The 26342-nt window shown below is 36.3% G+C and overlaps 1 protein-coding gene across 1 annotated transcript in view; it reads right to left on the bottom strand.

The window, feature by feature from the left end:
- The window catches only part of nxn (nucleoredoxin), a 179212-nt gene that overhangs the window by 26931 nt on the left and 125939 nt on the right, over nucleotides 1–26342 (bottom strand). Inside the window, exons 2-3 of the mRNA XM_056473305.1 lie at nucleotides 14215–14332; nucleotides 1627–1760 (exon numbers count right to left, since the gene is read on the bottom strand). Coding sequence (XP_056329280.1) covers nucleotides 1627–1760; nucleotides 14215–14332 — 252 coding nt within the window. The remainder of the gene's footprint in view (nucleotides 1–1626; nucleotides 1761–14214; nucleotides 14333–26342) is intronic.

Here is a 26342-nt window from a genome sequence, read left to right as displayed (position 1 = left end):
ACACCTTTCTTCAAATTTCAGGAGGTAAAATATTCACCCTCAAGCATGACCAAATAACCAGAGAAGGGTCTCAGGACCTTAAGGTTAACTTTCTCCAAATTTCAGGAGGTAGAATATTGACTATTATTTGCAATCAGAAATAATGTGCACCTAGCTAAGAAAGAAGGTGGGCCTGATCAACTCACTCTTCTCTCTTACCCAATAGGCTGATCTTTGGCCAGCACCCAAATTTTGACAATAAAGGTGAGGGTTTCTTGCTGAAACATTGGAAGCTCAGCCATGGGATAAGTGCACATCGCCTGGCATTTTCGACACACGTGTTGGTTTTCCAATGTGACTGCAACGGGCTTCCCAGTCTTTGAAGAGGAAAATGATGGAACGTCTCTGAGGTTGTATATACTTATATCAAATGGCTTGGGGTTTCATTATCTGTCTTTTATTCATGTAATTTCATCTTTATTTCGCATTATAAGCCTTTTATGCAATTTTGTCATATTTCGATTAATGATGTTCATGAGTATGATTCTTGATTATTGAATATTGGTGTGATAGTTGATATCAGCTTTGTGTACCAGCAATAAACAGTCTTGCTTGATTAGTATGGTGTATAAACCGTTATTGGTGCCTTCTCTTGTCGATTGGCACCACACTTGTCTCACTTGCATAAACACAAACCATACTAAAACCTTTTTGATATACTGAAACATTTGACATACTAAATTTTGGGGCATACTAAAACACTCAGACTGAACTGAACTTAAACACTACCTTTTATGACCTTTTTTGACCTTTTATGTGAAGCTGCTTTGACACAATCTACATTGTAAAAGCGCTATACAAATAAAGGTGAATTGAATTGAATCAGTGAATCATTTAGAGTCCTTGTTGATTCTTTTGCTGAACTTTGAGTCATTGTTTAGTTCTGGTGGATTTAAAATGTTACAATTCGAACACTAAAGTCATCAGTTTTGATTTCAGATTTTAAAAAATAGATTCTTATGAACCAGTTCTTTTAAAAGTTCTCCAGTCAGAAAGAATTAGACTTGCTGAGCCTCAAACTAGAATTGTTAAAAGGTTTGAAACAGAATCAGTCAATGATTCTGTTTCAATGACTCAAATTACTTTTAACAAGCGACTTGTCCACAGTACTGTAACTGTATCCACTGCACAAGGCGTTTCCCAGCAGGACATCGAATATTAGTGAAGAATTGATTGCAAAGCTGTAACATCATTTTAAATGCAGTTTGGACAGAATTGTCATTGGTAATTGGGTGAAAACAGAAAGCTAACTCCACATGGAGAGTGGTTTATGGTAGCCAAATCTTTGCCATTGAATATTTACATTGACACAACACCATGTCACAATTTTGAGGTCAGTTTGAGTGCTATATTTAAATGTTGATGTCAATTTAGTGTCTTTTTAACACCAACTGCTGAGTGCCCTGTGCTTGGACCTGAAAGATAACCCTCTGACTGACATAATTCAGCTATATTAATAAATTACCAATGTCATTCACAGAAAATACTAACAGAAATAGATATCTGATAGCAGAGTAGAATCAATCAACTGCAGTTTTGTCTCCACAACACTGCTATTTTAGAAGCCCCACCACACAAATGGCTCACCCAGTGTGCAGAGAAGTAAACCCCCACATAGGATCCCTCCAGGGCAGTGCTGTCTGTGGTCTGTCGGTTGTTCCTGAGCAAGGGCCCGGATACCACCTCCGCAAAAGGCTTCGGCCCCCAGGGGAACTCCAGGCCTGCAGGACGGGTGGGAAAAGAGCAAAGCAGGACTCTGATTACTGTCACACAATCCTCCTTTCACTGCCAGCGCAGCACATGCATATGCCATTCACATATTTATAATACACTCGAGCCTCTGGATCCTGACAGCGCATGGAAATCAAACACTGTGACACAGGGGAATGGGGAGATTATGCAAAAATCGGAACCTTACGTTTGATGGAAGTTCTATTTCCTGTAATGCAGCAGACATTTGGGAGATTGGAAGCATTGCCTCAATTTCTCCAAAGTACAGTGTTGCATAACCATTTAGAAAAGCATTTAGTCTACGCAGTGCAGTTTAACTGAAAATGAAAGAACTGCACCATGGTTTATAGGAGAATCTCTACCACTCATTTTCTTTCATTGGACATCCCAATGCCCTCCTAGGACACAAACATTTTTGTGGATTGGAATGATTTTAAAAACACCTAGAAATAGCTGGCTCCCTAGGCAGTCTGCTTGCTATTGATTTAGAGAGGAGTTAGAGATACTCACTATGTTTTGGATTGGAATGATCAGAAGTTGGACTAGAATGATCAAAAGCATTGAATTATTGATTCACTGCTCTAGTTTAACTCAGAATCAAATGACTAATTTTGCTGAGAAACCCTGCACCCACAAACCCAGAATGATTCAAATGTGATCCAAATCACTGAAAGATCAATTTAGTAACCTGGGCCAATCCACTCAAAATAATAATAAAAATAATAATAATGATGATTTCCAGTGATGGGTTGCGGCTGGAAGGGCATCCGCTGCGTAAAACTGGATGAGTTGGTGGGTCATTCCGCTGTGGTGACCTCAGATAAATAAAGGGACTAAGCTGAAAAGAAAATGAATGAATAAACGAATAAAAACAATAATTATAATAATAATAACAATAATAATAATAATAATAATAATAATAATAATAATAATAATAATAATAATAATCATAATCATAATCATAATCATAATCATAATAATAATAATAATAATAACAATAATAATAATAATAACAATAATAATAATAATAATAACAATAATAATAATAATAATAATAATAATAATAAATTAATGAAAAAGTCAGAATTCAGATCAGAATGTTCAAGATCAGTGAATGATTCACTTACTAATCTGGGGTGCGTTTCCCAAACAACAGCGTTTGGAAAAAGGACAATGTAGGGACGAGTGTTTCCCAAAACTCATAGCTTCTCTGTCGCAGATCCATCGTTTGAACCACGTTAGTTATAATGTAAAATGCCCATAATGATGCTTGGGGTGGAGTAACTACTTCTTTAGAGAAGAACCTTATAATTTTTTGTGTGCAGATTATATTGTTTTACACGCACACGCATAAAAAAAAACTTATATTAGTTTTGGTAAAAACATGCACTCGCTTTCCATATTAATTGAAATATATGAAAATGGCACATATAGGGCCAGTGTTTCCTTTACAGATATTACTGAGAACATTACATATTCTATTGTAAAACATAAAATCACTTACAAAAGCTAACACGTATTCTAATCTCATACATAAATCATCTAAATAAATAAATAATGAGGATATTTATGAAGAAATGAAATGTATTATTTATTAGGAAATGAAAAAATCATACTTTAATAATAATATTAATAATATGAATGATGACGATTATTATTATTATTAGTAGTAGTTGTATAAAAGAAGAATATTGCTTATTTTATTTTATTTGGAAAGTCTACTTTTACAATTTGACACATGTAAACCACTGAAGACATGTACTAACCAACAGGCCCATGTCATATAAAGTACAGATACTTAATAAATAACCTACTATAATTTAAAAGCATTAACGTATGCTATGATTTTTGTTTTCACAAGCTTTGGAGACGTAACATAAATTCCGTTTTTAAATAATAGGTCACCTATAGCTTTCGCCATGAGCCACGACTGTGTTCCAAATGGCATCAATGTTTTCAAAGTGCACTGTGAAGGGAGCTCAATTGTAAACATGAAGATCGCTAAAAACTGAACTGTAAAAATGCTTTGAAAGCAAATAACACCCAAGAGTGATGACTTTAATGCTTTATTTTAAAAAATCATTTAGAGTATAGGGGTGGGTGATAAATGGGAATAGAACACAGCCAGGAACTATGTTTCTAACAGCAGCTGCAGAGGTGTAGTTCCAAGCATAGAAGTTTCAGACGCAGTTTGCGAATGTTCATTTTTAACGACGGATTTGGGAAACACCAAATCAACAAGCTTTGTTTGTAACGACACAAACTTGCGACCTTTAGTTGGCTAACGATGATTTTCAGAAACGCACCTTAGGTTGTTGAATTTAACTCACTAAGGGCGTACTCACACTATCTGAACCGTGCCCAGGCCCGTTTCCCGGATCGTTTGAAAAGTGTGAGTGCTCTGAATTAGGCTTAGGCACGGCTCATTTGGCCGGCCCTGGCCCGGTTGGAAGAGGTGTGCCAGAGAGCGGTTCACTTGGGCTTTGGCGTAGTACGCTTGTAGTGTGAGTGCAAAGCGGGCCTGAGCCCAAAACTGCAGACGAGATGTGACTTTTACGGGACTGTTTCATATGGATTTATAAATCATTCTTACTGTTCAATGAATGCAAACTGTCATAGATTATTAAAGACGCAGACCTCTCACTGCATGACAGCTGCACCTTCAACAAACCTCTTAATTCCTGCAGCACAATGACTTTATGGTTGTTTATGAGTGTCAAAAGAGGCTGATCTGTTCCGCGAAATATTTGACTGCATTACATCGCATCCCAAACCACTATAAAACAATATAACTACAGAAATCTCCTCTGTGCTGAGCGAAAGCACATCTGAAAAGCGCATCATTGATGACGTAAGTGTGCCCAGGCCCGAATGAAATGTGAGTGCGGGGCGTTGGGGGACATGGGAGGGGGGGACAAGCGTGCTTCGGCCCGGTTCAAGGCTACTGTACATAGTGTGAGGACGCCCTAAAAATGCTTTGCCTCGTTTAGTTCGATTAAAACATACCAGAGTTCATTTGTTTTTTTGGAAGTTTGTTTGTGCAGGTGTTAAAGTGGCAATTGTACTCGGGTGCACACCAAAAATGGACCAAACAAACGTACCCAGATCAGCTTAAAGAAGTGGTCTCGGTACACTTTCAAACAAACCTTGGAGCAGTGTTTCTCAACCACATTCCTGGAGGACCACTAACACTGCATGTTTCGGATGTCTCCTTTGTCTGTCACATCCATTACAGGTCTTTCAGTTTCTGCTAATGAGCTGATGATCTGAATTAGGTGTGTTTGGTTGAGGAGACATGGAAAATGTGCATGCTGCATCCCAATTTGCACACTATCTATCCTAAATAGTATTCGAAAATATAATTAGTGTGTCCCAGACCATAGTATGCAGAAAAGAGTATGCCAAAGGTTCCCGGATGGTTTACTATTTCCGGTAAAAACTCGAAGCGTAGAACTGTCCATACTCTAACTGCTAACATTGCCCACAATACATTACACATCGGACGTGAAATTGATTAGAACTACAAACAGGGGGAAGAAGTGTAAACAAACAACAAACATGGTGAATTCGCGAGACCAACGGTCAAGTAAAGAGGCTTCGGTGAAGTTGTTTGAATGACTGTTACTATCTAGTCAACTGGAACATATTTAAACCGTGTTTTCAGTGTTATATTTTTGGTTAATTTCAACAGGTTCAGTTCAAAGCAGTCGGTCTAGTCTGAAATGAAACCAAAATGTCTGAAAAATGTCTGTGTAATTTTTAACCTCAGTCCAGACCAAAGGAAATGTAGTACAGATGTAAAAGCACCCTAAATCAAACACGCAGATTCATTGCAAACAGAACGTTACATCTGTAAACAATTCACTCAATGATCTGGATTTTTAGTTCAATTCACTAAATCAATCACTCAGAATCCTGAATGAAAAATAATCAGAATTCAGATCAGAATGTCTCTGAATGATTCCCATTCTCATCTGGATCATTTTTTATTTCACTGAATCAATCCGAATAGTCAGAATTCATATCAGAATGAAAAAGATGACTGAATAATTCAGTTAGTAATCAGGTTTTTGATTTTTAACTTACTAAATCAAAGACCCAGATTCATGAATCAATCAATCTGATTGGCAAACAGAAGCTATTTATTTCAGTTCAGCCATTTAGATCAGAATGATTCGTTTACAGATCCATATTTCAAGTTCAACTCTTTGAATCCAATGATTTAAATTCAAGAATGAATTGGAATGATCAGAATTCAGATCACGAAATTGAAATTAAGCAACTCACTAAACCAATGAAACGAATCAGTCTGATTTGCAAATAGAACCAAGATCAGAATTTGAATCAAAATTATCACTGAACAATTCATTTACTGATTTTATTGTTGAGTTCAATTCACTGGAGGGGACACAAATGTATTGCGTGTAATATAAAAGTTCAGAATAGACTATTTTGTAATGTTTCTGCACCCTTCTTGGAGCTTGGTTTTTATAATACACCCTATGTTTTGGACGTTAAAGTGAAAGCCTCTGCTCCAGGCTTTACTAGCCAGAAAGAACAAAAGTGCAGGGCTGCTGCTGGGGTTTAAAACTCCCACACACACAGCCAGGGGGGCTTTTGTTATAATTAGGGCCCCTACCAACCCTCTGCCCTCTGAACCTGCTCCTGTACTGGCTACTGTGCACACACACACACACACACACTATATAAACACACCGGATACTCCCGTCCGCACATGCTTTCAAACAAAAGCTCTTGGTTATGTCATCACATGGAAAGCAGAGTCATCAATCCTGTGCCAGTGTTTCAGAATGGCAGTGCGCTTCGTGAATCACCGAGTTCATTTTTCACTTTCACTGCTGGAAACCGCTGGAGCCGAAGTTCTCATTAAGCCGAGGCTGTGAATCTATCATGCTGATCACCTGACAAGTTCCACCGCATGAAGGTTTTTATGAAAATGCAGCGGCTCCTCACCATTCCAAGTAAATAAAATGGCTTTCTTTCACATGCATTGTCGAGTTGCAGATGAAGGCTCTCAAGTGAATCCAGGCTTATCAGAAGCATCGAGCTCAACATCGCCAAACAGACAGAGTGAAGGACAACCGTGTACACTGGGGGCAAGTAAAGTGTGCAATATGAGCTCCTGAGCACGTCAACGTCAAATACAATGGACAGTCCTCATACATTTAAACAATCACCATCTAGGTCTGTGTAAAGGGATAGTTCATCCAAAAATGAAATCGTGGTCATCATTTATTCCCCATTCACTTCAGGTTCAAAACCTGTTTGAGTTTCTTCTGTTGAACACAAAAGACATTTTGGTCGATAGTAGCCATTGACTTTCATAGTATTTTCTTTCTCTACTACAGAAGTCAATGGATACCAGGGCTGAACGATATTTGAAAAAACTGAGATTGCAATTTATTTCTTTTATGCGCTATATATTGCGGTATAAACACAATTTCACCAGATGACTTTAATAGCTCTGTTTGGAAAGAATTCATCATTTTAATATGATTATGATGATTTTGTATAGAATGGTTTCTGCATTAAATATAATAAACAAATGACAAACACAGATGAATACAAAAGAGCAACAAGACGCATCAAATAAACAGTGCTTTACAGTTTCCAGACAGAAATCAAATAAGCAAATGTAAATTTTACTTGTAAAAAGTGATTAGTTGACTTTACTTTGATTAAATTAATACATTTGCATATTATAATAGTTTAAATTATTAAATTATTAATGAAGTGTTTGCATATTTATACAAATAAAGTCAACTTAATGGTTACACGTTTACTTGCTTTTTTAAAGGAAATCGATTAATCGCTTTTCACAGCGTATAGCCTTTGATTGTGTAAACTATACGCAATTAATCTTTAAGCTACGAACATTAGCTAAATTCACTTGTAATGCTCACACAGTGACATTGCAGATTCTGCGATGTGACTATTGCGAATTCTCACATTGCGATGTTATGCTGAAAGAACCAGCATTTTGGTAACACTTTTTTTTGATGGTCCATTTGAGTATTAATAGACTGTCTGCTTAATATCTGTTGATACTGCTGCTAAACAGACATTTAACTGACTATAAGAACCTTTGCAAGTACATGTCAACTTACACCAACACTAACCCCAACCTAACAATCTACTTATAATCTAATGACAATTAGTTGGCATGTATATGCAATGTAACTTAAATTCAACAAAGGGATCATCGAAATAAAGTGTGACCAGCATTTTTATAAGAATGAAATACATAAGAAACTGTAAAACCACATGCGGGAGAGTATTAAATGATGAGGTAATTAAAACATTTGAGTGAACTATCCCTTAAAATGAACAGATTGTCATTATGGGACATGTTTTGAAAAGTAAAAATGGAACAGGAAAAAATATATATTTGAACACACATCTAACAAACATCTTCCGTATTGACCTTATTCCTCAATGCTCGTTTTTGCGATTGTTTTAGAACTTCGGATTCATTTGCTTTCTCTATGGGAGAAACGACTAGGAATAATAAACGGGAGAAAACAGTTAAACTACTTGCTCTAGAAGCAAGTGTGTTCATGACTATTATGGTTGTGCGATTAATCAAAATCGTATCGCAATCGCGATTTGAAACATTGCGATTAGCTAATTGCAAGAGGCTGTGATATGAAATGTATATGTATTATTTAATTTCCCCCACCCAGAGCAAATGCGTGACGGTGTGTGATAGTCTTACTAGGTAGTTGAGTGAGCACACTTTTGTTCTGCCCAATCAGAATTGCGCAACCGAACTATGCGGAACGCCCACAATAAAAAACAAACAAACAGGAAAGCGCGGACAATTGGGATGATGCCGTTTTCCCACTTCAGAAGCATTAACAGACATTGCAATACCTTTATGCGCTATATATTGCGGTATAAACACAATTTCACCAGATGACTTTAATAGCTCTGTTTGGTAAAATTCATCATTTTAATATGATTATGATGATTTTGTATAAAACGGTTTTGGCATAAAATAGAATGAACAAATGAAACACAAATGAATACAAAAGAGCAACAAGACGCATGAAATGAACAGTGCTTTACAGTTTCCAGACAGAAATCCAATAAGCAAATGTAAATTTGTAATTACTTTAAAAATTACTGTAAAAAGTGACTTAGTTGACTTTACTTTGATTAAATTAATACATTCTTATATTATAAAATTTAAGTTATTAAATTATTAATTTGTTAATTAAGACAAATTAAGTCAAATTAATTTGATAAATTTAAAAACAAATTAAGTCAATTTAACGGTTACATGTTCACTTGCTTTTTTCACAAGGAAATCGATTAATCACTTTTCACAGCGTATAGTCTTCACTGTGTAAATAATTATATGCAATTAATCTTTAAGCTATAAACATTAGCTAAATTCACTTCAAATGCTTACATAGTGACATTGCAGATCCTGCGATGTGACTATTGCGAATTGTCGCATTGCGATATTGATGCTGAAACGATTGCGCAGCCCTAATGCATAGCATCAACCAGCATCTTTATAAGAAAGGAACACATAAGAAACTGTAAAACCACATGACGGAGAGTACTAAATGATGAGGCCATTTAAATTTTTGGATGAACTAACCCTTAAAATGAACAGATTGTCATTATGGGAAAGGTTTTGAAAAGTAAAAAGTAACATTAAAGGTATTTTAACGCATCTAACAAACATCTTATGTATACATTCAATAACCAAGTGCACAGAGCAAAAATAAACAACAAATCATTTGTGTTGCCATCTTGGTGGAAAAAGAAAACATCAAATAAGTTAAAAAACTGAATAAATAAGTGATTTATGTAGTAAATAGTACAAAAACATCACATTTGACCACTCTAATAACTCTAATGAACTTGTTCAACAACAAGCACACAGACGTCTATAATAAGTGGACATGAAAACACTGCAAGAGTACATAAAAACACAACACATCTGTTGTTTGTGGGTTTGTACAAATGGTACAATATAATGAGGTTTGGTGCTGTAATATTTAACTGGTCAAAAATAGCCAAAACCAAATTCTTGGGATGCCTGGCAGTCAAGGGGCTAATCATTCAATTTTGGGGGTGAGTGGGAAGAAGAGCCTTGATGAAATCTGTTGTCACAAGAGACACATAACAGGTCATATGTGGCCTTAAATAATATGTAATCATATGTTACAATGTACTTATTGTGTAAATACATGTTTATCTGTAATTACACCTTTAATCACACTGCTGACCATCCCTTACACTTTAACCCACCCTTAAACCCGTATCCCACCTCAAGAGCGCCAGAAGTGTTCTGCAATGCATTATGAACACAGTAAGCACATTGTATTTATATGTTGATGTTTTAAGGCCACTTAATATTAAGTACCAAAGGTAACAATTATTTAAATTATTACTTTACATTATTAAATAACAATAATGTGTCTTGGTTGCACACAAGTGACTGGATTAATGAAAATGCAAGCTAATTCCATATGGAAGCAACACCTCCTGTTCATAAAGAATTCACTGGAATTTTTGTTCATGGAAAAGGACCGGCTTGAATGAATGATTCATTTACTGATCTGGTTTACAACCAAATCACTGATCCAGTCTCAGTGGATCTTTTGGTTTATTAATCAAACCAATAGTACTAGAGACTAGTTTGACTAGTTTGTCACTAGCTGTTCTTCTTCAAACAGATCCAAGTTTTGTCGTTGAGTTGATTCAAGAACTAATTAGTGAGATTCACAATCAAATCCTAACTGGTCTGATTCAAAAACCTAATCAAACGGAATAAAAGACTCAGTAGTTTGTCAATCCAGTCCTTGAGACACAATTGGTTAAAAAGATGGGTCTTGATCACCTAAACTGACATATAAAACAACAACACAGACCAAAGACATCTAAACTAACAAAAAACAGGACATGATGTCGCAAGACGTGCCCCTAAAACGACAAAATGCTCATGCATACCATCTTTTTCTTCAGTCAAAAAGTTGCCTATTAATTCTCTAGTACTAATATTATTAGAGCCTATTAGAACTTTTAAAAATACCATCATATGCATGCACATAAGAAAGGGATTTTCAGTCCCTGGGACAATGTTTGTGTATTTTTTAAAGCAAAATACAAGAACTGGAGCAAATAATATTATAAATTTTGAGAAAAATCACAAAACCAATCAGGGGTGCATTTCTGAAAACCATTGTTAGCCAACTAAGGTCGCAAGTTGTGTCGTTACAAACATAGTTTGTTGATTTGGCATTTCCCAAATCCGTCGTTCCAACGAATATTCACAAACTGTGTTGCAAACTTCTATGCTTTTAAATACACCTCTGGAGCTGTAGCTAGAAACCCTGTTAGAAACATAGTTCCTGGCTGTGTTCTATTACCAGTTATCCCCCTATGCCCTATTCTTTTAGAACATGCTAACATTTACACTTGGAATTATTTTTTTTTAAGCATTCATCTCTCTTAGGTGTAATTTGGTTACAAAGTATTTTTTCAGTTCAGTTTTGGCGATCTTCATGTTTACAATTGAGCTCCCTTCACAGTGCACTTTAAAACATTGATGCCATTTGGAACACAGTCATGGCTCATGGCGAAAGCTATAGGTGACCTATTACTTAAAAACGGAATTTATGTTACGTCTCCAAAGCTTGTGAAAACAAAAATCATAGCATACGTTAATGCTTTTAAATTTTAGTTGGTTATTTATTAAGTATCTGTACTGTATATGACATGGGCCTGTTGGCTAGAACATGTGTCAAATTGTAAAAGTAGACTTTCCAAACATAAAAAATAAACAATATCCTACTTAATAATAGTAATCGTCATCATCATTAATATTATTATTAAAGTATGATTTTTTTTTTATTTCCTAATAAATAATAAATTTTACATTTAATTTCTTAATAAATCGCCTCATTTTTTTTTTTTTTTGATGATTTATATATGATATTAGAATATGTGTTAGCTTTTGTAAGTGATTTTGCATGGTTTGGGATCGGTAGAGCTACACATCGTTGGATTTGCTCTTCAGTGTTTGGACTCTCAGTAGTGATTTTTAAACCACACTGAACTGAGCTTTACTGAACTGAACTTAAACACTACAAACTGAACTACACTGTTCCTATTTACTATGACCTTTTATGTGAAGCTGCTTTGACACAATCTACAATGTAAAAGCGCTATACAAATAAAGGTGAATTGAATTGAATTTTATGTTTTAGAATAGAATATGTAATGTTCTCAATAATATTTGTAAAGGAAACACAGGCCACCCCCTTTAGAGCATCATTATGGGCGTTTTACATTGTAACTAACGTGGTTCAAATGATGAATCTGCTACAGAGAGACTACGGGTTTTGTGAAACACTCGTCACTACATTATTCTTTCCCAAACGGTGCATTGTACTATGATAGTTCAGTAGCGAGCTACGTTTGGGAAACGCACCTCAGTTTAGGGCACAAATTTTAAATAAAATTACCCTGCAAAAATTCTGTGGAGTTGGTTATTTGCAAAGTTTTGGATAGGATAAAACTAGTAGTGTTATTTTCAGCACAATGTTTGAAAATATCCAATTTTTGGTCAGTTATGACATGTTAGATCTGCCCAATTTTAATCAGTGGGAGGCAGACAGAGAGAGAGAAAGAAAGAAAGAAAGAAAGAAAGAAAAAAAAGAAAGAAAGAAAGAAAGAAAGAAAGAAAGAAAGAAAGAAAGAAAGAAAGAAAGAAAGAAAGAAAGAAAGAAAGAAAGAAAGAGTTCCTGTGTGGTATATAACACAGACATTTAACATGTGTTGGCAACCTCTGTGCAAATACTTTTGAGCATACTGCTGAGGCGGTTGATCCCCATTGGTTCACTGTTGAACCTCGAGATTACACAGAGGAATGAAGGTTCCAGTAACTATCAAGGGTTTACCATGGTTACTGTGAACAGATTGACTGGAACTACCTGTTTATAGAATGATTTTATTGTACACCTTCCAACCAATCATACAGTAATCAGGCACTTTAGCAGACCGTGTTATATTCTTTGGTGGCTTTTTCATTTGTTAACATGGATTTCATTATATACAGCAGTGGAGAAATATATATATATATATATATATATATATATATATATATATATATATATATATATATATATATATATATATATATATATATAGATATATCTTTTTTAAATGTAGCCAAAAAGATAAAAATTAACCAACTTTAAGCTTTGTTATACTTTGTTATACTGCATTGCACTGTTCATTCATTAGATGAGCAGGTCAGAGGGCACATTCATAGATTTCTGTTGTTTTAAAGACATTTTTGTCATTATTTCATTGACGAAAATAACAGAGACCATGGTATAAGTGCAGGTTGTTTATCTTACACTGCAAAATATATGCTAGAATTTAGTGCTGAGCAAAGATTACATAACATATCACATCCAAAATAAGAGTTTGTTTTGACACAATATATATATATATATATATATATATATATATATATATATATATATATATATATATATATATATATATATATATATATATATATATATATATGAAGTCAGAATTATTAGCCCCCCTCCAAATTTATTTATTTTTAAACATTTCCCAAATGATGTTTAACAGAGCAAGGAAATTTTCACAGTATATCTGATAATGTTTTTTCTTACTTGCTTTATTTCGGCTAGAATAAAAGCAGTTTATAATTTTTTAGAACCAATTTTAAGGTCAATATTATCAGCCCCTTTAAGCAAATTTTTTTTTCGATAGTCTACAGGACAAACCACTGTTATACAATTAGTTGCCTAATTACCCTAACCTGCCTAGTTAACCTAATTAACCTAATTAAGCCTTTAAATGTCACTGTAAGCTGTATTGAAGTATCTTGAATAATATCTAGTCAAATATTATGTACTGTCATCATGGCAAAGATAAAATAAATCTATTAGAAATTAGTTATTAAAACTATTACATTTAGAAATGAGTAAAAAAAGTCTCCTCTCCGTTAAACAGAAATTGGGGAAAAAATAAACAGGGGGGCTAATCATTCAGGGGGGCTAATAATTCTGACTTTAATTGTATATCTAAATATAAACAAACATTTTCTCAAATATATATGCATGTGTGTATTTATATATACACAATAAATAAACACAACACACACATATATAATGTCAAAAAAAAATTATTTTGAATGCGAATAATCTTTGCGCAGCACTACTGTTAATACAAACCAAATGTTTCAAATTGTGAACAGACAGCCAAGTGTTTGAGTTAAAACTGAAGTACTTTGGCCTATAGAATTGATCACATTCATCAAGTTGATCTCCTCAAAAGGATTTGGAAGTCAATTACAACCAAATGTTAATTTTTGAATGGAGCTACGTCCTCCAAAAACAATCAAACTTGAACCCTGACACTCACCTTTTGGGTCATCTCTCACTACAAGCAAGCCGTTCCGACACACCACCTTCCCTGTGGCAGCGTCGATAAACACCAGAGAGGGAATGCTGGTCACCTTGTATTTGTTCCATAACTTCATCTGCAAAACAACAAGACAAACAGACATGAGATGAGAGAAATCACAAGACATTGAAAGATGAGAAAAAAGAGAAGCCATGATTCATCTCAGCTCATTCCTCTTTTTTTTTTTCAAAGCTTCTTTGCCTTTTTAAACCATTAGAGATTCAAATCGCCGCTTTCCCATCTTTTCAGCGTCCACGTGAGGCTTAAAAATAGGCTACAAAAACAAGCAGCCGAGTTTAAACGTCTTCCTTTGGCTGTGAAGAATAAAGAGACTCAGAAATGTGGCGAGTTGAATTAAGTGTTATCCGCAGCCGAGCCCAGCTAAGAATTAGCTGAGGGCCAGAATCAAACATCTACAGGGCTGATTCAACTTTAAAGAGACTGGCATCTGAGGAAATTCGAGGGGAGCGTTTTTTCTTTCTGTAGTCTCACTCAAAACCGTGGCACACGGGCTAAAAAGCCAGCGATTAAACCTTGTCAGAGCCGCTTGCTCGTGTAGTGTCAGGGCTGTGGGCGCTGCTTTGCTGGTGAGAATAAACCTGCTCAATTATTCAGGAGGTGGACGTGTGAAGGTCTGACGGATGAAAGACGCCTATGAAAGTAAACTACAGTTAAATGCAGAGGACTGATGCCAAACATGCAGCACATGAAACACAGGTGCTACGGACATGAATGATTTATCAAAACACTAGACACGCATACAAAGACCTGGGATGGAAGTGGATTAAATTAACATGATATGCTACAACTGTTGTACATTAAATAAAAGAAAATACAGAGAATATTAATGTTGTAGTCCTAAAAAGATACAGTAAAGGCCAAAGTGGCTTTATGAGGACTTAAAGCTATAAATAAAAAAATTTACTTTGAAAGTTTGTGACATCGTCAAAATAGATGAAATGTAATTATTTAATGGTGTGTTAAGCTAAAACACACATCATTCAGTGAAATGCCAAAGGCACTTTGACACATATTGTTAGTCTTTTTCTAGAACATAAGTAAACTTTTAGGAATGACTGTGATTCAGCACAGAGTTTGATTTACAGCTACAAAATAAGTTAAAGTTTCAGGTCATTCTGGGTAATTTCTATAGTGTAAATTGGCATCTTGTTAATATTTCACATAATATTAAGTAATATTTGGCTGTGTTTGTAGATGAATGTTCATTAAACCATTCAGCTCTTAATGAATCAAAAAGTTCATATGAATCATTTGTGTGTAGCCCTGAATCAGATTAGCAGATAAAAACTGTGTGCACATGCATTCATTGAAAACTTGCAAGTTAAAAATTGATCTTAATAAAAATAATAATAATAATTTACTCTTATTATAGATTCATTTTAAAATATAAACATACATTTTAGAGAATCATTCAAATGAGGATGGCACTTATAAAATGCTATATTAAATTAAAAGAAATAAGCCTTATTGTACATTAAGTTAAGGTAAAGAAGGTGAAATCTTTCCACTGGAGTACGGTTTAAGTTTAGATGAGTGCAGGCAGTCAAAGAGTGTTCCTCTGTTTCTCTAAGCCTGAAGGATTGTGTCGAAGAGCAGCTCCAACACAAACCTGCAGCGCCGCCATTATCAACACTCACATCACCGACTCCACCGCATCCAAACCTCTCGCTCCTGCCTGAAGCAAAAGAGGCCTGAAAATCACTCCGGTTAAAGGCTGGAATCGAGTATCAACACTTCTCCTTTCCTTACACACACACCTGTGAGTATAACGCAGCTGTGTGTTCAGATGTAGAGCGGCCCTGCAGGCTCTATGTGGGAGACTAGTCATATGAAATGAAAGACAGATCCACCGTGATCAGTCATGTCAACGGTTGAGGTAAAATCACTGATGGCTCCGAACTGATGAAAACGGCCAGTTAAAGAAGCACTCAGACAGAGATGAATGCTGACATGTGAAGGGCAAGCAGAATCTCTTTGAAACTGGCAGATGAGGTTAATATATAATCAAGCTTATTTTAGTAAACTGCAAGACGTATTTGTATGGGATCGATTTTGCACCAAAGGTATTGAGGTAGGGGTATATAAAAATATAAACGTGAAATTATGATGCAAAAATACAAAAATGATTAAACACAAATTTATTTTGAATAAAAAAAGAGCAAGATCATGAATCAAAACATAAATAAAAACACAAATTTGTGTTGACCAAAACTCAACACAGTTTTTTCATTCACATTAAAATTGAAGTGTTCCCTAATCCTGTCTAGCACAGCACAGTTACACAACAGAATGTTAGTGGAGTTTGTGAGTGTGTGTCAGCAACCTCCAAAAGACTAAACGAAAGAAATTACCCAAAGAGTAAACTCAATGCAAATCGAATAAAGAGTAACAAAAGATGTATTTAATTATTAAGGGAGGGTTTCAAGAAAGCTTCAAGAGGGAGTTCAAGCCAAAACAATAAGCAAAAAGTTTTGGCTTGAGGAACTAAATAATCTATCAAAGAAAAGACAAATACATCAAAATACCCTCACTCTCTTACTAACATAAACAGGAGAAAAAACTATTACAAAAAGAAAAATGGCACCCCCTCTCTACTAACCCGATCCCAACTTAAAAGGTCTGAAAAGGTCAACCAAAGGTCTGTATGTGTGGGCCCTTTTTGAAAATACCGGTAAATTTGTTCCGTCAATTTTCCAGAAAGAGAAGATGTAACGCAGAAGGAAGATTGCCAGAAAGAACGTGTTCAGGTCTAGAATGTGCTGACGTGAGACATCTACTTTAGCCAATCAGAACATTCAGACACATTCACATCCGTGCTTTTTATGAAAATAAAAGCCTTTGAATATTTTCCGGACACATTTAGCTGCTAGATGTTAGTCAGATAATGTTTCTATGTTCCTTCTTAATGCCAACTGTGTAAAAAATTATAGATAAAATGCTTTTGATAAGCCGTTGTTTGTTTACCTTCAAGCTCTGCTTCAGTTGCTTGACGCGTGTACACGTGAAGCAGCCGGTGAGTGCCAGCACACACATATTACATATATCTCAACATGTGAAATGTGAAAGTGTTCCTCCATATGTTTTCATATAACTTGTTCACAATACTTATCAATCCACAGAATTTGTAATGGAGTCAAGTTCAGGGGCAGACCGGGACAGCATATTTACCAGGGAAAAGTTGTTGTAGCTCAGGCCGTATATAGTGCGATCGGTTAGTGAAGCCTAGGGGAGCTTGGTTAGGGGTGGAAGATAGCGATTGGAAAGTGAAGTGAAGAGCGGGGGGAGGCGCATTAGATGACTAAAGTCTCGGTGCTCCCTATGGCCAGTCTTCCCCTCGTCAAGTGTGTAAACATTTAGCTGCAGTTCGTGTTTTTTGGTTCGTGCAGCTGCATAAATGATAAAGCTTTAAATAAAAGTGAAATTGCTGGACCCCTTATACACACAAGCGCATGCCAGAATTTACCGGTATTTTGGAATGGATGTGTCAAGTAGTATGTCTTAATTCATAGTATTAAAAAAACAGTATGCTAGAAGTACCCGGGTGACCTACTACTTCTAGCGAGATTATGAAGTGCGCATCTGATGGACGCTACTCTGTCCCATGATGCCATGTGGGAGAATTCATGAATGGGAGTGAAGCAACACAACTGACACAGCAAGGTAATGTGATAATTACAAATGGCGAATGTAGTACGTCTGATCTCTATTCATACTACTCACTTTCATACTATATAGAACTTACTTTTCTAAGAGTCGTGTAGTAAATTCCTATTTAAATGTAGTAGGGCTGTGTGATTTGGCCTAAAATCTAAATCTCGATTAATTGAACGTTTTAACTCGATTACGATTAATGAACGATTATTTTATTGATTTTTCTGCCCTCGTAGTTCACTGATAAGTTTTGTACAAAAAAATACGCTCGCATGTAATGTAAAGGAAACTGCATGAAGGCTGAACTGGACCATACTCATGTGTTCGACGCCGAAGTACAAAGTAGCCTTAACTGATCGGGGTCATGTGACTCCACATGGGGTAGGGAAAGTAATTGAAAAAAATTGACCTGGAAAAATTAGATCGATTATAAATTGTGAATGTCAATTTCGATTACTTTTTGATTAATCGTTCTGGACAGGGCATATTCTGTGCATGCGGGGGTTTTTTTTTCCAAATGAAGCCATTATAATTTGGATTCATAATTGGTCCAGTAGTTGCTGCTTCTCTAGCCAATCAGACAAAGAGGGAGTTGACATCACTCCAATGCCACTTGTGGCTGCTTTACGGAAACATGGACAGGTGTCTGAACTGTTAACTCTAAAGTTACAGTATATATAAATGAGTAAGGTATTTGATCATGGACTGGTGTATGAAGTTACTGTATAAATATATAGAAGGTATTTATATATATTTATACTGTAACTTCATATGCCAGTCCATGATCAAATACAGTATGAATTAATTTAACTATATAACATGAAACCCCTGTGATCACTAACAGGTGTCTAAATTTAGAGTATACATTTTTGATTTACACTAGGAAATTGATCCCATATTCATTTAGCTAAAAACATGTTTTGAGATGTCAGAGTATCTTCAGATCAGCAGATGAGATTGTTCTTTTAGTTTTTATAAAATAAAATAAAATAAATATGTATGAAGTGCGAAATATACAAGCTTGCGTCACACAAAATAAAAAAAACTATTTTAGTATGGAGGAAAACCAAAAAACATGTCAAAATGGAATACAAATTATTTACATAAATATATAAAACAAAACGCAACCATTATAACACGGAGGAAATAGAGAAGGAATTTAGATGAAATTAAAATAAAGAGATTTAGAGAGAAAATATATATGTTCATGTTTTAGAGGTAAAAAAGTTTAGTTATTTTCATATGTTTGGCAACCCTCATTATCATATTTCTCTGCTATAAATGTACTTCCTAGGGAATAATGTGACTTATCTTGTATGTAATTGTAATTAGCATTTTTTCTGTTCTCTCTCTGCCCAGACCATCATGTTTATTAGTCTATGCTAGCCTACTATTGGAAGATAGCCCAGCACTATGATTGTAACACCCATTATTGTTGTCTATTCATTTATTTATTTATTTTATCATTTTATTTATTTATTTTTACAATCTTATTTTATACAATTTTGCTGTTTTTTATATTATTTTTCAGTTTTTCTTGTGTCTTTACTATTTTATTATCACTACTGTCAATATATTAGAGAGTGCATTTATACATGTATAAACAAGGGCAGTGTATAAACAATGACATCCGTACTTGGCATAAAAATAAAGGGGGAAAAAGTTTTTAGTTCAAAGTATTGTTGTGAATATTAACAAAAGAAAGAAAGAAATATGCTTAAATTTATGCTTAAAATTATAATTACAACAAACATGTACAAAAAAAGCGCCCTCATGTTTACAACAAACTAGAAATAATTGCTAGGAATAAACATACAATCAATTATTAAATCCTGAATAACCCCTTTATCCATGTCAAAATTAAAATGAAACTGAACAGAATCTATGCACACAGCTGCATAAATGAATAACGTCCACAGAGTTTAGCAAAGATTTTTCAGCCAATGATCATAAAATTGTACAATTGTTAAATCACTCTAGCCTATTAACACATAATACACTAGTGGCTCTATTACTGTAGATATAACTTTGAACCAGTGTAGAAACTCCCTATAGAAACAAATGTGCATTACTTCCATGCACCTCTACAGTCGCTTCCTTAGATAACGTTCACTTTTTCTGTACACCTTTATATGCAGAAACATCAGAGAGGCCCCTCCACAGCCACACGAACAGGAGTACAGCACAAGACTTAAAGCAAAGACACCAACGCAACTCAGCTCTCGCATACAAACGACGACTTTAAGCATTTCATCCAGCTATATCCAGCATTAGGTTGTGTTTCAGAGCGGCTCAGCCTGGCAAACGCTTCACAACCGAGCTCATCAAGCTGGAGAGTATCACAATTCAGCCTATTAGCATAATCCTGCAGGGGATGATGGACCGTAATCACAGCACCTGCATTCATCACACACATACTCACATTTCTATTGCGGCTTTGAGGAATACTGATGATTTATGTCAGATTGCTTTCAGTTTCTTTTAATACTGCACTGGCGCAATTGAACTTTCCATTGTAATGATCCAGAAAAAAACATACGGCTTGTTCATATGACACTGTGATGAAATGCAATGAAAATATAACACATTTAAAAACTAAGTACACGACAACTGAACATTTCCAAAAGAATGAGGATTTCTTTGAGGTCTGTAATAACGTTGAGGGCGTGTGTCCACTGAAGCGTTTTTTTTCCAATCTTAGCTTTTTTCTGTTGTTGTCAATGGATGTGCCGCAGGTTTTTTTAAATGGCAGCAGTGTAGCGGGGCACTGAATTCGCATTTTAAACAAAATGCTGAACCCCACCAACATTTTTTAACAGCTCTGACAGTTGAAGATGGGCTCGCAGCTGAGCGATTTTTGATTCTATTTTTTAATTGTCAATGTGTCATGTGCAGTGTTTCCCCTAGGTTTACAGCTCTGGGGGTGTGGGGGGATTGGGGCTGCGACGTGACATGGCACACTGACACAAGGAGTCATGGTCTTTTAATGGAAGCAGTAAATAACTTAATAACTATTTGAACTGTACAACTGTTCATAAATTATAAATGAACATTTACATTTTTATTATTTTTAACATATAACATTTTTATTCACAAACTGTGCAGCTTTTGTCACTGCAATGTATCTTTATGGGCTTCTGGAAGAACATCTCCTGAGCCTCTTGGTATGGAAAGTCAGAAATGTCTGGCCCATTTATTGAGACATTTATTAAACACGTCTCTTATAAAAATTTAGACGTGAACATGGCCAGAAGCAGCTTTACAGAAAATAATTCATCCATTCATTTTACTTCAGCATAGTGCCTTATTTATCAGGGGTCACCAAAGCAGAATGAACCACCTCAGAAAAATGACAAACAATGCAATTTGGTAACATTGCAAATGTTGAAAGACAAAAATTTGTTAAAATGCACATCTATAAATCTTACTTGTTTACTAAAAGGAAACAGGCTCATAAACTACTTCTTATAACTATGAGTTTACTACAAGAACATATATTATTAAATATTTAAATTAAAATTGTTTTATCTAATAATTCCAGCCAGCTTTTAGTGAATTTGTCAAAACACAGAACTTTCAGTTCTTATATGTAAAAAGGCCTAAATACATCCAGGACCATTCAAATAATTTGCTCGTCTCCAACTATTGACAGCAGATCTCTCAATGAGAGAGATAGGGGGATTTTCACTAGCGCTATCTTTACTACTCTATTGATTTATAACTGAACGAATGTAATCTTTAGACCATCAATGTGCCTCTGGCGATCTGCTTCCTTGCTCCTTCACTCTCGTCGTCATGATTTCCGGGGTATTTTAACTAATTTTGGGGGATCACGCAGCCGGTGAGAATTTGCGCAAGACACGCAGAGCTTTCCGGAGAGGTCATAACTATACATCTCAAATGGCACACTATACTCTATGCACTCATGCACTATGTACTTATGCACTTAAACACTCAACAGCATAGTAATATATGCATGTAGTGTCGTCCCAAATGGAGCACTAATGCTTTTTTTACTAAGCGGAAATTCAAACCGTTTCCCTGATGATGCTTAACGGTTGCCAAATTAGTGAAATAAATGACCAAACTATCAAATAATACCTGCCATGAGTATAACCGCATTGACCATCGGGAGGCGCTATAATCCCTCTCGTAGGAAAATTTTGCTCTCACCATCCAAAATAAATAAAGTTATCTAACATGTGCACCCGATAGCTCCGCCCCTTCCGCTACGTGAGCAAAGCTGCGGTTGTTGAGTGCGTGAAGTGTCCATCATTCCACACTTCATTTTATCGGCTGAATGAGTGCATCATCCGGGTAATTAAAGTGCACTTATTATTTTCAGAGTTTTCAGTGTGAATGCACTTTTTACACTATTTATACTACAAAATGGCGTAGAACAGTGCATAAGTATGCGATTTGGGATGCAGCTTAGGAGATAGCTCCGCTCGCATCACTGCATGGGATGTGCGCGACATATCTGAAGAGCGGATAGGAATGCAGGGATGTATTTGAGGACCGGACCTGAGATGCGCGATTTCCGGGAGATTATCATTCGTTTTGCGGGCATACGGGAAACCCTATGCATTTAAGGGAGACTCTCGGAACTTCCGGGAGACTTGGGATGTCTGTATCTGTATATACTTTAGCTGCTGTGACACGAGCGCATAACAGATATGACATGCTGTTGTGTAGATAAGATATTACACACGGCTGTTTAGCTTGTTAATTAAAAGAAGTTGTGATCTGGCACTATATAGATAATACAACTAACGTGCCTTCAAGGGGGCAGGTACAGCCGTTGGGAGTGTGGAGCGCCCCCCTTATATAATGGTAGGGGAAACACTGATGTGTGAATATTCAAACAAATCTAATCAAATAAAGCAGGAGAATACATTTAAAAAGAGAAACAGATGAAACATGGTACACACTCTAAAGCAGATTAGATTAATTGAGGCATTCCATTTTGTACATCGTTAAACTTGAGGCAATGTGGTACATCTCAACGGTTTAATGACGTAGAAGGAAGAGCGTTTGTTCAGACGCTGACCCGGTAAACAACAACAACAACAACAGAGGAAATATGGAAGAGGAAAGTGGTCAGTGGTCAACAGCAGAAGTTACATGCCTTCTGTTACGGCCCTTTCCCTCTGCCTCCACCTCAAAATTCTTTTAAAATTGGGCGAACTTCACATATTTCGCAGAGCTAAAAGCAAGACAATTTCTTCCATCGTGGTTAGTGTGGCGCAGATGCTAGAACCCGCCTTTACACATGCGAAATATCATAAATTGCAAACACATGAATCGAAAATGGGTCACAATTATAAGAACGTGTAAACGGACAGGCAAAAAAATCTGATATACGCAACAAATCGCACAGTTTTGCTCCAACCCTAATCAAACACAGCTGAATCAACTAATCAAGCTGTTCAAGACTACTAGACACTACTACATCAGCGGTGATTAGCGTCGGAGCAAAACTGTGCAGAGCTGTGGCCCTCCAGGAATTGAGTTTGAGATCTGATGGTCCAAATTGACCAAAAATATTTAAATTTAATTTAAAACAATTAACTTAATATTGTGTTTGTTCATAATTGACCAAACGTTGGGCTAAAACAGACCAGCATTTTTAGAGTGTGTGTGAAACAAGTTTTAGCACGTGTCCACGTTTGTTTACATGATTACATAGGTTTCACATTTAAACAAGTTCTAAACCACAAGCATTTAAGGGCCACACAGTGTCTCGGCCGTTGGGCTCCGTCGGTTTGTCGGTCAGCATCAGTTTGGCTAGTTGGCTTGATTTTAAACACATTGCCTCATCAGGTTAACGTCGAAGCTCGTTGGTCCAATTCAGCATATAAAATTGTCATCAGCTGAAGAGAGCGCTCTGACTGAATATTCAGCAGCGAAACAAAGTGCGAGTGTGTCGTAGTGAAGTGCCATAGCAATTCAAATCAAGAAGGAACACAAAGAGGGTGGTTGTAATTTCCAAGATTTTTGAGATTTCGCTTAGATTGTAAGTCCATGTCCACAGGTATTGTTATAAACGGAGTTTTCCTCGCTTTTGTTAAAAAAAAAATCTCCACATGAAAATGCGAAAATGCACTGTGATGCATGTTAAGTGCTCCCCAAACCAACAGTTGGTCGATAAAGACACTTTTATTCTGGATTCACACCAAACAGCAAATTAAGTATTTTCACGAGTAAATTGCATACAAGTCAATGCGAAGACCAGAACAGGTGGACCGTCCAGCGGTCAAACAATGCAGAATACGCAATGTGCTTGCCGTGAACGTGAAATTTGTTTGGTGTGAACCCAGCTGTGTTGTACAATCAGAATAGAGAAAACAATGCGCACACTGATGTAATGAGCTGAAAACTCTCGAAGATGTAGAAAATCTTCGCCCTGGTGGGAGTTTTCAGAAAGCTTTTGTTTCAGTCACTCGATGCTGTGGACAAACAGTCAAACCGTGTAAAAAAAGTGCAGTTTTGGAAAAACTCGTGTTCATGTGGACAGGGCCTTAAATTGTCAGACATATTTGCAGGAGTGAATACCTCCATGGTGAGTGACAATTACTGTGATAATTGTATGAAACGCAGCTTTGTTTACACTTTGCGTGCACGAGTCAGATGTTTCGGTTCCCCGTTCTGAACGAGAAAACTAACTACAGCCCTCCACAGGTGCAGAAAGACACGTCCTCCCATGCAATTGCAGAACGTGTACTCTTGTTTCAGTTTGCTGCTATCTGTTTGGTGTGTTCACGCACAGCTTTTTGGTCCAGACGGAACCAGACGTGAGCCTGCGAGGTGACAACACAGTTGGATTTCGTCTGTGCTAGTTGTTTGCCATCGGCTTGGTGTGTACCGGCCTAAACATTTGAATCTTATGTGAAATCTCTGTAAGGAAGAATACTTTTAAACATTTCTTTGTCTGTGGAAACAGCACACCGTTCCTGTTACTAGGACAGAGTATGTTTTTATCATCACAGACGCTGCCAAATATATGACTTTCATTGGCCAATGTTAAAGGTATAATTCACCCAAAAATGCTAATTCTTTCGTCATTTATTCACCCTTCACTTGTTCCAAACCTATTTGAGTTTCTTTCTTCTGTTGAACAAATTAACTTCCATACATTCCTACTATGGATGTCAAACGCCACCTTTTTCCAACATTCCTCTAATATCTTGTTTTGTGTTCAATGGAAGAGAGACATTCGAAAAGTAAATGGTGAGGAAATTCTTTTCTGATTGATATAGTGTTTGATGCCACATTATACAAGACAAAAAGTGTCTCACACTGAGAATCATAGGCTTATTACATTTAAGAAAATGCTGGAAAAACTTGCATATACTGTGATGCCAATGTGCCATGCAAAGGAAGGGATAATCCCAAACTATAGTCTCACATGAGTATATTGAAGCAATAAATTAAATTGATTCATATACATTTCAAATGCTTACCCAGTGACGGGTTGCAGCTGGAAGGGCATCAGCTGCGTAAAAAATATGCTGGATAAATTGGCGGTTCATTCCGCTGTGGCGACCTCAGATTAATAAAGGGACTAAGCTGAGAAGAAAATGAATGAATTCAATAATTAATAATGCATAAGTGCAAGCACAAGCAACAAATTGCTGGCTGCGGTTCACTTAATGACCACCGGTGTCGCTATTAACACATTCAACAAACAGCCCCATTTAAAGATCTTATACACTTTTTCATTTCAGTGTAATGGCAACATTTACACAGACTCTCTGGAGGGCCGGATGGTCATTTAGAAAGCTTGATGAAATACAGCAGGTTTCATTTCGCACCAGCAACAATAATGGCCTCAGAGACGTGCCACTGGCAAAATCAACAAACATTAGTGACAGCCGTCATTAATAACCTTCGTCTATGGCCGCTCGTGTTGTTTCTCTGCTTTACTCAGAGCAAGGCCTTCAGTGTGCCAATATTCCCTGCTGTGACCATTTAACAACCACAGTGGACATTAACTATACATTACCTTCAGTCAAACACACACGGGCCGAGCACAGGCTATTTGTTCGACCACAAATGGATCAAACATGCTTGAGTAGTAATGAAAGAAGACTCTCTTCATGGAGGAAGTGACTGAAAATGGATGAAAAGGCAGAAATAATTACATATGGAAGAAAGGAAAGTATATTTTTAGGACCATTGAGGTTTTCTGAATGGCTAAATAATTCTGACAATTAAGGACAGACCCTATTAGCCTACTCATTCTGAAAAATCAGCATTGCTGTATTGGGAAAAAAATCCATCTCCCTCTCGCTCTCTCTCTCTGTGTTTAATGGAAAGAGCATTTTCCCCAATACATTTATAAACATAATAGTTTTAATCAGGGGCGTAGCAACCGGGGGAACAGGGGGGAACCGTCCCCCTCACTTTTAGAG

Source organism: Danio aesculapii, chromosome 15, assembly GCF_903798145.1.
Source record: "Danio aesculapii chromosome 15, fDanAes4.1, whole genome shotgun sequence".
NCBI classification, from domain to species: domain Eukaryota; kingdom Metazoa; phylum Chordata; class Actinopteri; order Cypriniformes; family Danionidae; genus Danio; species Danio aesculapii.
This window is presented reverse-complemented; position numbering and strand designations above follow the sequence as displayed.